Below are 11,055 nucleotides of genomic sequence, written 5' to 3'. Positions count from 1 at the left end.
AGTAGTGGCAGCTGGCCCCTTGGGAAGAAGGGCCTCTGTGTAGGAACCAGGGGCTTTCCACTACAGTGGCCTTCCTTCCTGTTAGCAGTAAATTCAGGACAATGATTATACTTTCAAATCAGCCACCAATTTATTTTTCTCCCACTTTTCAGACAAATACCCTTCCAAAGTAGTTCACATCGGTCCAGAAACAGGCTTGCAAGCCCCAAAGAGAAGCTGCTAAATATGATACTGTCTTCCTACCAAGGTGATGGGAAGGGAAGCCAGAGGAACTCAGGCTGTGCCTCATTCCCTGCTCTGCTTCTTGCAGTATTCCTTTGCATGATTCCATACCGCTAGCAGAGCACCAGTACCACCATCCTTAGTCACTTAGCTAAAACACACACACTTTAGTTCAGGGCACTGCAATAGAACTGACAGGCAGTCTCAGTGAATCGCTTTCAGCCACCGAAACAAGCATTCTGATGATGCGTTTACCTTTCTTGAGAGGAAGTGAGCTGTAGGGGTGGCCCAGCCCTGAGGCCAGGTGCTGTGAGTTGCATCAGCAGCAAACCTCAAGGGTGCCCTTCACTGAGGTCTGCCACTGCCTCCCTCTGACCCACTGCAGACACAGGTCCCATTGGTCCACTTTTGGCCTGCTTAAAGGCAAGCAGAAAGTGGACTGCCTGCCTCCTTACCCTGTTCCTTAAACAGTTTCTTCAAAAGGCAGAAGGGAGGGACTTGCAGTTTATTTCCAGGGACCACACAAACTGAGGAGCACTTTCATTTGTGCTGTCCCTTTCCAGAAAATCATAAATCCATACTTCCACATTTGAGGGGAAGTAGAGAGGCAGCACTGGCAGACCCCAGGCAGCATCCGGCAGCCATCTGTGTTGCACCACCCCTGCAGGGCTGGAAAGGTGAATGTTGGTCATCTGCTGCTACTGAAGGGGGCAACCTGCCTTTGCAGAGAGTGAACTATTGCCTTGGGCTGCTGGTGAGATCAGCAAGAGCCTGGCTCCGAACCACCACTGGTAACAGCCAAGCCCTGGTTTTCCAAGGGAGGGTTTGACGTGCAGGACCAGTGAGTCAGATTCAGCTCTTGTCCCTTTGAGGAACAAGAACTCTTGGCAGCAAAGTGGTGAGGGGGGTTGGCTCAGTTTTAACAACAAATGGCCAAGGACTGGACCCCAATCAAGGCAACTCTGCTAGAGCGGAGGATGTCCTTGCACCTGGTAGCTGCAGGGGCAGCTCCTCCCCAACCCAGCCACAGTCGGGCTTCAGTCTGCCTTCTTCGGCACACGACCCATCTTGGTGCGGATGTTCCTCAGGCAGAAGAAGGTCACTGTGCCAGCAGTGCATGTGATTTCAGCGACCCAGAAAGCTGTTCCCCAGCTGTAGTGCTTGGCGATGGTGCTGAAAGGCAGCCCAGCCAGAAACCCTCCCACTGAAAGGGAAAAGGGAACGTTAGCAGAGTCACTGCGTGGGGGGAGACTTTCCGAGTGGCACCCAGTACCAGCAGGGCTGCTGCACTCACCGTTTGCCATGAGTGCAACAATGGCATGAGACGTTCCACAGAGATTGGCTGGCGCACTCTCATTGGCAATGACTCCAAACAGCGCAATTGGTCCATATGAGCAAAATCCAAAGAGTGCTCCAAGGATCAGGATCCACAGCTGGCAACACAAAGCCAAAAAAGAAGTCAGGCGCATATGACTGTGCAGAGGTTCCAGTCCTCTAAGCTTATGCTGCTGGGACCCCCTGCTCTGCCCCACTGCCCACCCACTGAGCCCTCCTACAGACCAGGCCACCAAACCGCACGATCCTCTGGGAAAAGAGATGGCAGTTCTGTTTCTGGGATAGCATGGACAGCAGTTTAGGGGCAGTGTGTCTCAGATGCCAGCACAGGAGCAGTGCAGAAAATCCTCTTGCTCAGCTGAATAGAGTAAACATTAAGAGATGCCGGAAAACCAGAAGCAGCCCCACTGCTGCAGGGCACCCCCCCTTCCATGCCCAGGGATGGCTCCTACTTGTGAAGTGTGCTTGATGGACACTTGAGGTGTTATATGGCTGGCAGTAGAACTCGACAAAGTGTGTGTGTGTGGGGGGGGGAGAACCTCATTTTCATTAGGCATTTACAGCACCCCTTCAAAGGCCTTGTGGGAAGCAGAGCAAGAGAAGCAGGCAAGGCAGGACAGAGACCTCGTGTTCTGTTAAGCCCACGAGGTGAGCAAGAGGGTGGAGGACTAGAATCCAAGTGCTGCTTTCCTGAGAGAGAAAGAAGGAAACAATGAGCAGGTTGCACCGAATACAGCTCAGAGAGAGAAGAGATTTTGAGCAACAACAGTCAGAGCTGCCCCTCCAACCACAGAACACCAGCTCCCAGCTCGTCAACAGAGGGAGGGCCACAATGGAGTCCAAGGCACAGGCCTGCTCCTGTCTAAGGTTTGGCCCTCACGTGCTGCAGCCTTTGGCCAGTTGCCTGCTGACCTGAAATGACCCTTTGAGCACAGCTGGCTGGCACCCAGCTGAGAGAAAACATTGTCTTCGTTTTTGGGCTTGGGACTGGCCTAGCAACAGGAGCCTGAAGCTCCATCCCCCAGGGTCAGCTCAGAGGGCTTCTCAGGCTCATTCTAGAGGCAGAGCTGTGTGCCTCCAAAGGAGGAAGGGTGCATAGGTGCCCCACCCAGAGGGGCCCTTGAATGCCACACATCCTTTTCTGGCTGACAGCTGCAGGGAAAGTGCCACTGCCAAAGCCCATGAGAAGCCAGGCAACTGCACTCAGAGGTGACTCCAGAGCCAACTGCCCCCTGCATATAGGAAGCTGCTTAGCTGTGCCCTTCCCTCTGTGGCGATGAGTGTCTCCAGCAAGGCTGACAAGAGGAGCCTTCCGCTCCTCAGCTTGGAACTGGGATGCTCCCTGAACAGCACAGCACAGCACAGCAGCGGGGAAGAGAATCCCTTCCCCTCAACCAACAGCTGGCTACAGAGGTGCTCAGAGCTCCTTGGCCACCCTGCCTCAAAATGAGTCCTGCCCCCCCAACTCCAAAGCAGGAGTTAGATCACCTCCACTACTGGCGCCAACACAAGCTGCAGCCGCCCCACACACCGCCTCCCGTTTGACATCAGAAGCTGAAGGGACTTGCCCCTGCAGTCATCCTGGGCTTGCCCCACCTGGCTCACCTTGGGGGACTCAGCTGTGACTGTGACTCGGAAGAGGTACATCGATGCAGACATGCCCGCCATCATGGCCAGGAGCAGGGGGTGCCGAGGACTCCCGTAGAACGATAAGCCTGCCTGGAACACACAGAAGGTGAGCAGGGCAGGCTGTCGGAGGCCCCCTGGCAGCTCCGGGGCTGCCTCCCCAAACCCCTCTCCCACAACATGACAGCAGGTCACCCTGCGGCCTGTCCTCAGCACCCTCAGTGAGGGGCTGGAAAGCGGTCCTGGTCAGCTTACCCGTGCAACTGCTCGGTCTGAGAGATAGCCAGCTGCAATGCTCCCGATCAGACCCCCAACCTCCAAGGCACTCATGTAGGAGCTTCCTGAGGGGAGAGGGAACAGCAACCCACTGGACGCTAGTCAGAAAGGACCACGTGAGGCTCCTCCACTCCCCCCCAGAGGCTGCCTTCTTCTCCAATACAGGGGCCAGGCAAACAGTCCCTTGCCTGCAGCTCTAACACAGCTCCGTCGTGTCGACCCAATGTGCGGCGGCAGTGAAGAAGGCCAATTCTATGCGTGGGATCATTAGAAAAGGTATTGAGAACAAAATGGCTAGTATTAGAATGCCGTTGTACAAATCTATGGTAAGGCCACACCTGGAGTATTGTGTCCAGTTCTGGTCGCCGCATCTCAAAAAAGACATAGTGGAAATGGAAAAGGTGCAAAAGAGAGCGACTAAGCTGATTACGGGGCTGGGGCACCTTCCTTATGAGGAAAGGCTACGGCGTTTGGGCCTCTTCAGCCTAGAAAAGAGACACCTGAGGGGGGACATGATAGAGACATACAAAATTATGCAGGGGATGGACAGAGTGGATAGGGAGATGCTCTTTACTCTCTCACATAATACCAGAACCAGGGGACATTCACTAAAATTGAGTGTTGGGCGGGTTAGGACAGACAAAAGAAAATATTTCTTTACTCATCGTGTGGTCGGTCTGTGGAACTCCTTGCCACAGGATGTGGTGCTGGCATCTAGCCTAGATGCCTTTAAAAGGGGATTGGACAAGTTTCTGGAGGAAAAATCCATTATGGGGTACAAGCCATGATGTGTATGTGCAACCTCCTGATTTTAGAAATGGGCTACGTCAGATGCAAGGGAGGGCACCAGGATGAGGTCTCTTGTTGTCTGGTGTGCTCCCTGGGGCATTTGGTGGGCCGCTGTGAGATACAGGAAGCTGGACTAGATGGGCCTGTGGCCTGATCCAGTGGGGCTGTTCTTATGTTCTTACATGCATTTCCTGCTCCAGCCAGGCGGTAGGCTGCAGTAGGCAGGGCCCTTTTTCAGGTACATTCCTGTAAGGAGCTGCTCCAGGACACACCCTGCAATTGTGTGGTCCAGAGGCCAGCAGTTGACTCCAGCCCATTTGCACCTCTCATCGCCAACTATTTCAGTTACATTTTAAGATGACTGCCTTCCAGCTTGGGAAGCCACTAAATTAGGCTGCCACGCCCTACCTACAAGTGCAGACTGTCCTCTCTCCTGGATGAGAAAGAGCTGTCCCCAATCTGTACAGCACGTCTTCACGCCAAAGACCACCAGGTAGCCAGTTGACAGGACCCAGAGGTATGGAGACAGCAGCAGTTCAGCCAGGGTGCTGTCACCTGCTAAGGCACCTGCAAGGAAGAAACCATCACTCACTGCAGCCAGATCCAACAGCCCTGGCTAGGTTGGAGCATTTGACAGCGACCCCTGGATGCTCAAAAGAGCCTGTGGATGGCTGTTCCTGGAGATGCTCTGCTGCAAGGTCCCTATGTGCTCTGTTCCAGCAGGCTCTGCACCTTGCCCAAAGCACAAGCACCCCATTTGAGGTATGGACAAGGACCTATTGAACAGTGGAGGGCAGGGCAGAGGAACCTCGACCACCCTGCGATGATGCCCTCCCTGCTGGATCTTGCCGCTTCGAAACTCACCCTTCTTCCCTTTCTTGGGTCCAGGCTCAATGTTAGGCAGCCCCACATCCGAGGGCTCGTTCTTGATCAGGAGGAGGCACACAAAGGAGGCAACCACACACACAGCGCCGGAGAGGGCCAGGGTGGTGCGCCAGTCGTAGCTCAGTGCCATCAGAGCAGCCACCAGGGGGCCCAGCCCCCCTGCCAGGTTCATGCTGGTGGACAGGACTGCCCACCAGGTCCCAAACTGAGAGGGTTCAAACCACTGCATGGAAAGGGAAGGAAGAGCAGAAGTCAGGGCCCGAGGGGACCTCCGTGCTTGTCATCAACCTTGCAGCAGCTTCCCAGGCTGAGGTGTCTTTCCCCCTGAAATGCGACTTCCCCAAGGGGAGAAACTGAGGCCCTGATCACTGACTCACCTCCCAGAGGCAGACAACACAGGGTTGCCTGCAGCCTGGCCCTTGCACAAGGGGGGCAGTGCCTTCTGCACCAAGCAGAAGTGGTGTGTCTGGCCCGATTTATTTCTTTGCCACCCCAGGAGCTGCCTTTATTGCACAGTCTAGCTTTTCCCAGTGGTGGCAAATGTTGTTTTCAAAATGTTGCTTTTCTGCTGCTTCTTATTCTGTAAGCCCCCTGGAATGTCTCTGTTATGATAGTCAAAAGATGGGGTATAAATATTCTAGACCCCCCTCCGATTTGGTTTCTACTACGCGTCCCTGAAAGATACCCAACTGAGGAGGGCCACAGGCTGCAAACAAGGTGGTTCATTCTTCCCAGGGTCACTGATAGCCCCAGTTTTGTTCTTATAAAAGCCATCGGTGCAACTCTCCAGTGAGAGCTCCCACCCACACAACTGCCCCTTTCCTGCAGAGATTTTGCTTGGTACCAAACCTCCACAGCCACCCATCCCGTTGCTCAGTGTCATTTGATCATCAGGCTGCTGCTGGGGGCAAAGGGGGATGCTGGGTGCCCAAGAATATCCCAAAACGCAATGTGATATGGGTTGTGAGTTACAGTTCACACCAGCATTGCCAATTCAAGCCTTGCCAGAAATGCAGAGCCTTCTGGCAGCAGAGAGGCAGACAAAGGCCTTCCTCTCCACAATTCAGGGCAGGAAGAAACTCCCGGGGGCCTGCAGTCAAGCACTTGCAGTCCCCCCTGCATTGCAGACCCCTCTGCACAAAGGGCAAGGGCCAGGAGCACTAAGGCAGGGTGACTTGCCCATGTGTGGCCTGTGACTGCCTATGCTTTGCGAACTTCTACCATCTCCCCCAGGAAAAGAGGCCTGCCAGCAGCTCTCCTGGCCTGGGGCCCTCTGCTGGCCGCTGCTGTCGGCAACATCCCAGAAGCCACTAGCCTTTCCATTTACCTTGCGCAGCACCTTCCCACATGGGGGCCAACCGAGGCCCTGTGCCAGCCCGTTGAGGAACCATAGTCCAGCAAAGACAGCGACAGTGGAGCTCCAAGAGAAGACCACGTTGACCAGGCCTACAAGGAGAAGGCCAGAGGAGAACAGCCAGCGGGCGCTCACTTGGTCCGAAAGGACTCCGCTAACGAACTTGCTGACGGCATAAGCTGCAGACTGGCTGCTGGTGATCAGACCTGCAGCAGTGAGAGCATACATCAAGCTCAGCACCTGCTGCGCAATACAGCCAGACCCAGGCTTCCCCAGGTCTGCTGGCACAACTCTGGACCCAACCAACATGCCAGGCAGTGGTTGCCTTGGATGTGGTGTTGGCCAGAGGCTCCAGAGGCTCTGGATATGGCCAGTTTCCTCAGTTCTCCCCCAGGTTACCCCCAGCTGTTCTCAAGAGCAAGTCAGGGTGTGCATGCCGGAGGACCCACGCCGGTCCTCTCTCTCTCTAACCTTGCCAGAACGCAGAGGCTCTGCAACTGGAAATGCATTGCTCAAGTCTTGGGCTGGTCCGTAACAGCTGCTGCCAGCTTATGAGTGAATGTGAAATGAAGGCAGGAAGGCAGCGGGCAGGAGCAGAAGAGAAGCCTGCCCTGACGCCTCCAGCACGACTGTCTCCATACCCTGCTGCGCCCAGGAGCCTCCTGCTTCTACTGTCCACCCTGTACTCCACTGTCTCCCTCTGTGTTGAATGATTGACTGTAAGCCCTTTGGGGCAGGGGTCTGCATCATGCTCAGCGATGCTAGAAAGAGAATGACAAAGCAACAGCAAAGGCTACCACCTGTAGCAACAACATTCAGAAATGATGCCGTTCTTCACTGGGTGATTAAGGGAGCTGAAGTAATTGTGCCAGTTGCATTTGAAAGGGAGCCTTCCTACAACTCACCAGTAACTCTTACTTGGAAAGGAAAGGAAGTGAAAGTACTGAAAGGAACACAGCTAACTGGGCCTTCCTGAGCAATACTGGAAACTAGTCTCTTTCCAAGACAGCATGAAGTGAGAATGAGTTTCCCTACCCAAAGCCAGAGCTGCACTGTAAGGGAAGTCGTAAGCCACACACAGAGGGACATTCCCCTAAGTTCCAAATGAACCCTTTCAGGACAGAGATTCAAAGCACCACAAGCACGCCCTGCAGCCCCAGGGAGCCACTTGCCACAAATCCCAGGAAAAACCATGGAGACATTCTCCCTCCAAAGAGACAGCTCTTACCCAAGTCGTCTTTGTCAAGATCTATCTCCTCCATGACAGAAGGCATCACAAAGGAGAATGTTTTCCTGTTGAAATAGTACAGGGTGTAGCCAGCATACATGGCAGTGAATATGATGAACCGATACCAGCCATAGCCCTTCCCTGCCATCCTGACAGCAGTGCGCGCTCTCCCTGGACTAAGCAATGGCGCCTCTGGCCAGGAGAAGGACTGTCCCGCTCTTCAGAAGTCCAGTTCACAGGAGCAGCAACCGGCTGGTAAACATGAGAAGGGGGTGGCACCAAAGGGCTCGCACAGGAGGCAGGGAGCCAGCAGCTGTCCAAGTGTGTGTGAGTAGTAGGCACCCGCCAGGGCTTCTGCTGAGCCAGGCCTTTGCTAGCTTCTCACTTGCTCCCGAGCCTGCTCATGGCCAACTTCTGGAGAACGATTAACTCAGGGAACATGGCTGGACAAGATGTTCAGTGGAAATCCGTCCCCCTAGGCAGAAGCAAACAAGAGAGGCTAGCCTGGGGCGGAGCTGCTTGCACAGTGGAAACTTCAACAAGGCTTTCCCCACTCCTGCTACACTCTGACCCCTAAACTCAAAGAGCACATGATGAAACAGGGAAAATAATCAATACCTTCCTGGAACAACTCTGGAGCATGATCCACTACAGAAGGAGCCCTGCAGCTTCCACAGAAGCCTGGCTCTGGTGCAGGGATGCCCGAACCCCGGCCCTGGGGCCACTTGCGGCCCTTGAGGCCTCTCAATGCAGCCCTCAGGGAACCCCCAGTCTCCAATGATTCTCTGGCCCTCCAAAGATTTGTTGGAGCCCACACTGGCCCAATGCAACTGCTCTCAGCATGAGGGCAACTGTTTCCTCTCACGTGAGCTGTGGGATGAGGGCTCCCTCCACTGCTTGTTTCACGTCTGTGATGCAGCAGCGGCAGCAAAGGAAAGGCCAGCCTTGCTTTGTGCAAGGCCTTTTATTGGCCTTGAGCTATTGCAAGACCTTCATTCATTCATATAAGTTCATCTTTAATATATTCATTTATGTAAACTTACGTAAATTTATTCAAATTTTAAATGTAAATTAATTCTTTTTCCCCCCGGCCCCCAACACAGTGTCAGAGAGACGATGTGGCCCTCCAGCCAAAAACTTTGGACACCCCTGCTCTGGTGAGTTGCCTTTCTGAGAACAGTCTTGCTCTTGTAGAAGACATGAAGTTGCAAGTATGAAAACCTATAGAATACATTATAGAATGTATACATGTATACAATGTATAGAATACATTGGCATCTTGACCTCAAACAAATGATGAAACTTTGTTGACAAATGATGAAACTTTGTTGTTTGTATAAACAGGCAAGGTCAAATATTTCTTCTCTTCCTTCCTCCCCATCAAAAAGTGTTATAAAAAGGGACACTGGAGAGAAGGGGAAATGGAGCCTGAGGGACCAGAGTGTGTGGTCTCTGCAGTAACCACCACTGGGCTGCAAGCCTATACGTTCTTCCTTGGGTGTCAGTTCCATTGAACTCTGGACTTCCTTCCAAATCGACAAGCATTGGGCTGGTCTGGTGATGCCCCCCTGAGCAGCTCTCTCTTCAAAGCACTCCGACAGACCGCACATGCAGGCAAGAGCCCAACCTCTGACCCTGTTTAACAAGGGGGCTGCTTGCGAGGCCTGAGCCCGGACAGTTAAACATCAACCCGTTCACTCACAGAGGCGATTTGGTGTGTTTGGGGCAAATGCTTTAGACTTGAAAGGAGGGGGGGGAAGCTGTGCAGCACTGTTTCAGGGACAGACATAGGCTGTCTGTTGCTGCTGAGTAGGATGCAGCAGCAGCAGCAGCAGGCAGCTTTTGGGAAGCTATTGGTTCTTCCCACAAAGGCAGCCTCAGGGCCACGTGGTGGGTGGGGAGGCAGAGCCTCTTGAGCCTCCACCGCTGTGTGAGGCCCCCAAGTGCTTCGTGTGTGGGTTGCGAGTACTTGAGGGACTCACATGGCGGCAGTGCTGCTTTTTGAAGGGCTCTGGTGGGGAGGCTTGGGAGGCTCTGCCTCCCCACCCAACGCACAGGCCTGGGCAGCCCAGCCCTACACTGAGGCTGCCCTACCTTCAAGGGCTGGCGCAGCAACACCTGCAGAGGGGCTGTTGCAAGGAGCCTGCAGGACTCCCTGCTCCTCCTTGGTCCCCAGTCCTGCAGGTGCCCAGCCTGGGCTCTGCCAAGGGGAGAGCAGCTGGAGCTCCACCAGGGAGGCCACCAGATGGGGCGCTCCGGCTCCAAGGGCTGGGCCTCTGCAGCAGGCCTGGCTCCTAGCAGCCTGCAGCGCTGCTTCTGCACATGCCTCTGCGCAGCACTCGACTGAACATGCGCGGGCGCCTCCAGAACTGCGCATGCGCAGTGGACGGCCTACTCTTGGCCCTCAGCGCCCTCCCTCCGCGAATGCGCACAGGTTCTCCTCCACTGTGAACGTGCTTCCCGTCACACGACGGCCCGCTTCTCCTTGAGCGTCACTGCGGCTCCGCTTCTCGGCACCCGCGCAACGGTCCGCCTCCAGCCAGCACCAAGGCGGCGGGCTGGGGCCGCAGCGTCTCATACGTACCGCGCAGGAGCCTGAGGAAGGCGGTGCTCCGGCCGCGCTGCGTCCCCCAGAACCTCGGACAGAAGCCCCGCCCTCCGAAAGCCGTTCTCCCCGCTTATTGGGCAGCGTGGACGTCCGTCATCTTGCTCCTCCAATCACCGCTCGCTCGTTCCCGAGGTGGTGCCGGGCCGCGTCTCCCTCGGGGCGAGAGTGCGCCTGCGCCGGAGGTGGCTGCGGGGGACCGGAAGCGGGAGCGAGCGAGAAGGCGGGCAGTCTCCCTCCCGAGCGCCACCTAGTGACCGAGAAGCCCCGCCCCTAGAGTGGGTAGGGTAGACTGCCTCTGGCCAAGGAGGTTCCATTGCGCGCAAGGCAGGACTTGTCCCCACGAGCAGGCTCAGCAAAGGCCAGGGCGTCTCTACCCTTCCCAGGGGAGGGGAAGGGAGCAGGGCCACGTTCAACACCCGCAGGCCCAAGGGCCTTCTCAACCTTGGAGAACTGATGGCACACAAGGGGGGGGTAGGGGCCAGGTGGGTGTAGGGGAGCAGCAGGGGAGATAGTGCCTCTGCCCCAGCCCTTCTGAAAGCACTGCTGCTGTGGTTGCCTGGGTGCCTCACAGGGTGGTGGTGCTTTCTGAAGGACACTGAGCCAACCCACCCCATCCCCCTGGTGGGGGCGTATATGCTACTGAGCAGAGTGCTCCCCCCACTCATTCAAACCTTGTGGTGCAGCCATCACTTCACTTTCCAGCTTCTTTAAAAAAGGACAAGACTGTAGAAA

The 11,055-nt window shown here is 55.2% G+C and overlaps 1 protein-coding gene across 3 annotated transcripts; it reads right to left on the bottom strand.

Moving 5' to 3' along the window:
• Positions 1-105: 105 nt before the first annotated feature.
• Positions 106-10,371, bottom strand: SLC37A4 (solute carrier family 37 member 4). Of its 3 annotated transcripts, none has more exons than XM_066639658.1 (10): positions 10,300-10,371; positions 7,716-8,190; positions 6,461-6,693; positions 5,113-5,356; positions 4,657-4,815; positions 3,439-3,524; positions 3,163-3,276; positions 2,182-2,247; positions 1,517-1,655; positions 106-1,426 (listed from the first exon to the last, which is right to left on the bottom strand). In XM_066639658.1, exons 2-10 carry the CDS (start codon positions 7,861-7,863, stop codon positions 1,260-1,262), a joined length of 1,356 nt encoding a protein of 451 aa, XP_066495755.1. In that variant the 5' UTR covers positions 7,864-8,190; positions 10,300-10,371; the 3' UTR covers positions 106-1,259. The 3 variants fall into 3 exon arrangements, with proteins under 3 accessions (XP_066495755.1, XP_066495756.1, XP_066495757.1); XM_066639659.1 differs by lacking the exon at positions 10,300-10,371 and adding an exon at positions 10,148-10,274; XM_066639660.1 differs by lacking the exon at positions 2,182-2,247.
• Positions 10,372-11,055: the final 684 nt, after the last annotated feature.

The sequence above is a fragment of the Tiliqua scincoides genome, chromosome 11 (genome assembly GCF_035046505.1).
Source record: "Tiliqua scincoides isolate rTilSci1 chromosome 11, rTilSci1.hap2, whole genome shotgun sequence".
NCBI lineage: Eukaryota > Metazoa > Chordata > Lepidosauria > Squamata > Scincidae > Tiliqua > Tiliqua scincoides.
The sequence above is the reverse complement of the archived record's forward strand: the minus strand, read 5'-3'. Positions and strand labels throughout refer to the sequence as shown.

Bases quoted from the DNA above. Each gene is read 5' to 3' on its own strand.
- SLC37A4 (XM_066639658.1), bottom strand. From the start codon at position 7,863: ATGGCAGGGAAGGGCTATGGCTGGTATCGGTTCATCATATTCACTGCC. The intron at 3,277-3,438 runs GTAAGCTGACCA...TGTGTGTTCCAG, and splicing joins CAGACCGAGCAGTTGCACGG to GCAGGCTTATCGTTCTACGG. The intron at 2,248-3,162 runs GTGAGCCAGGTG...TTTCTCTCTCAG, and splicing joins TCACAGCTGAGTCCCCCAAG to GAAAGCAGCACTTGGATTCT.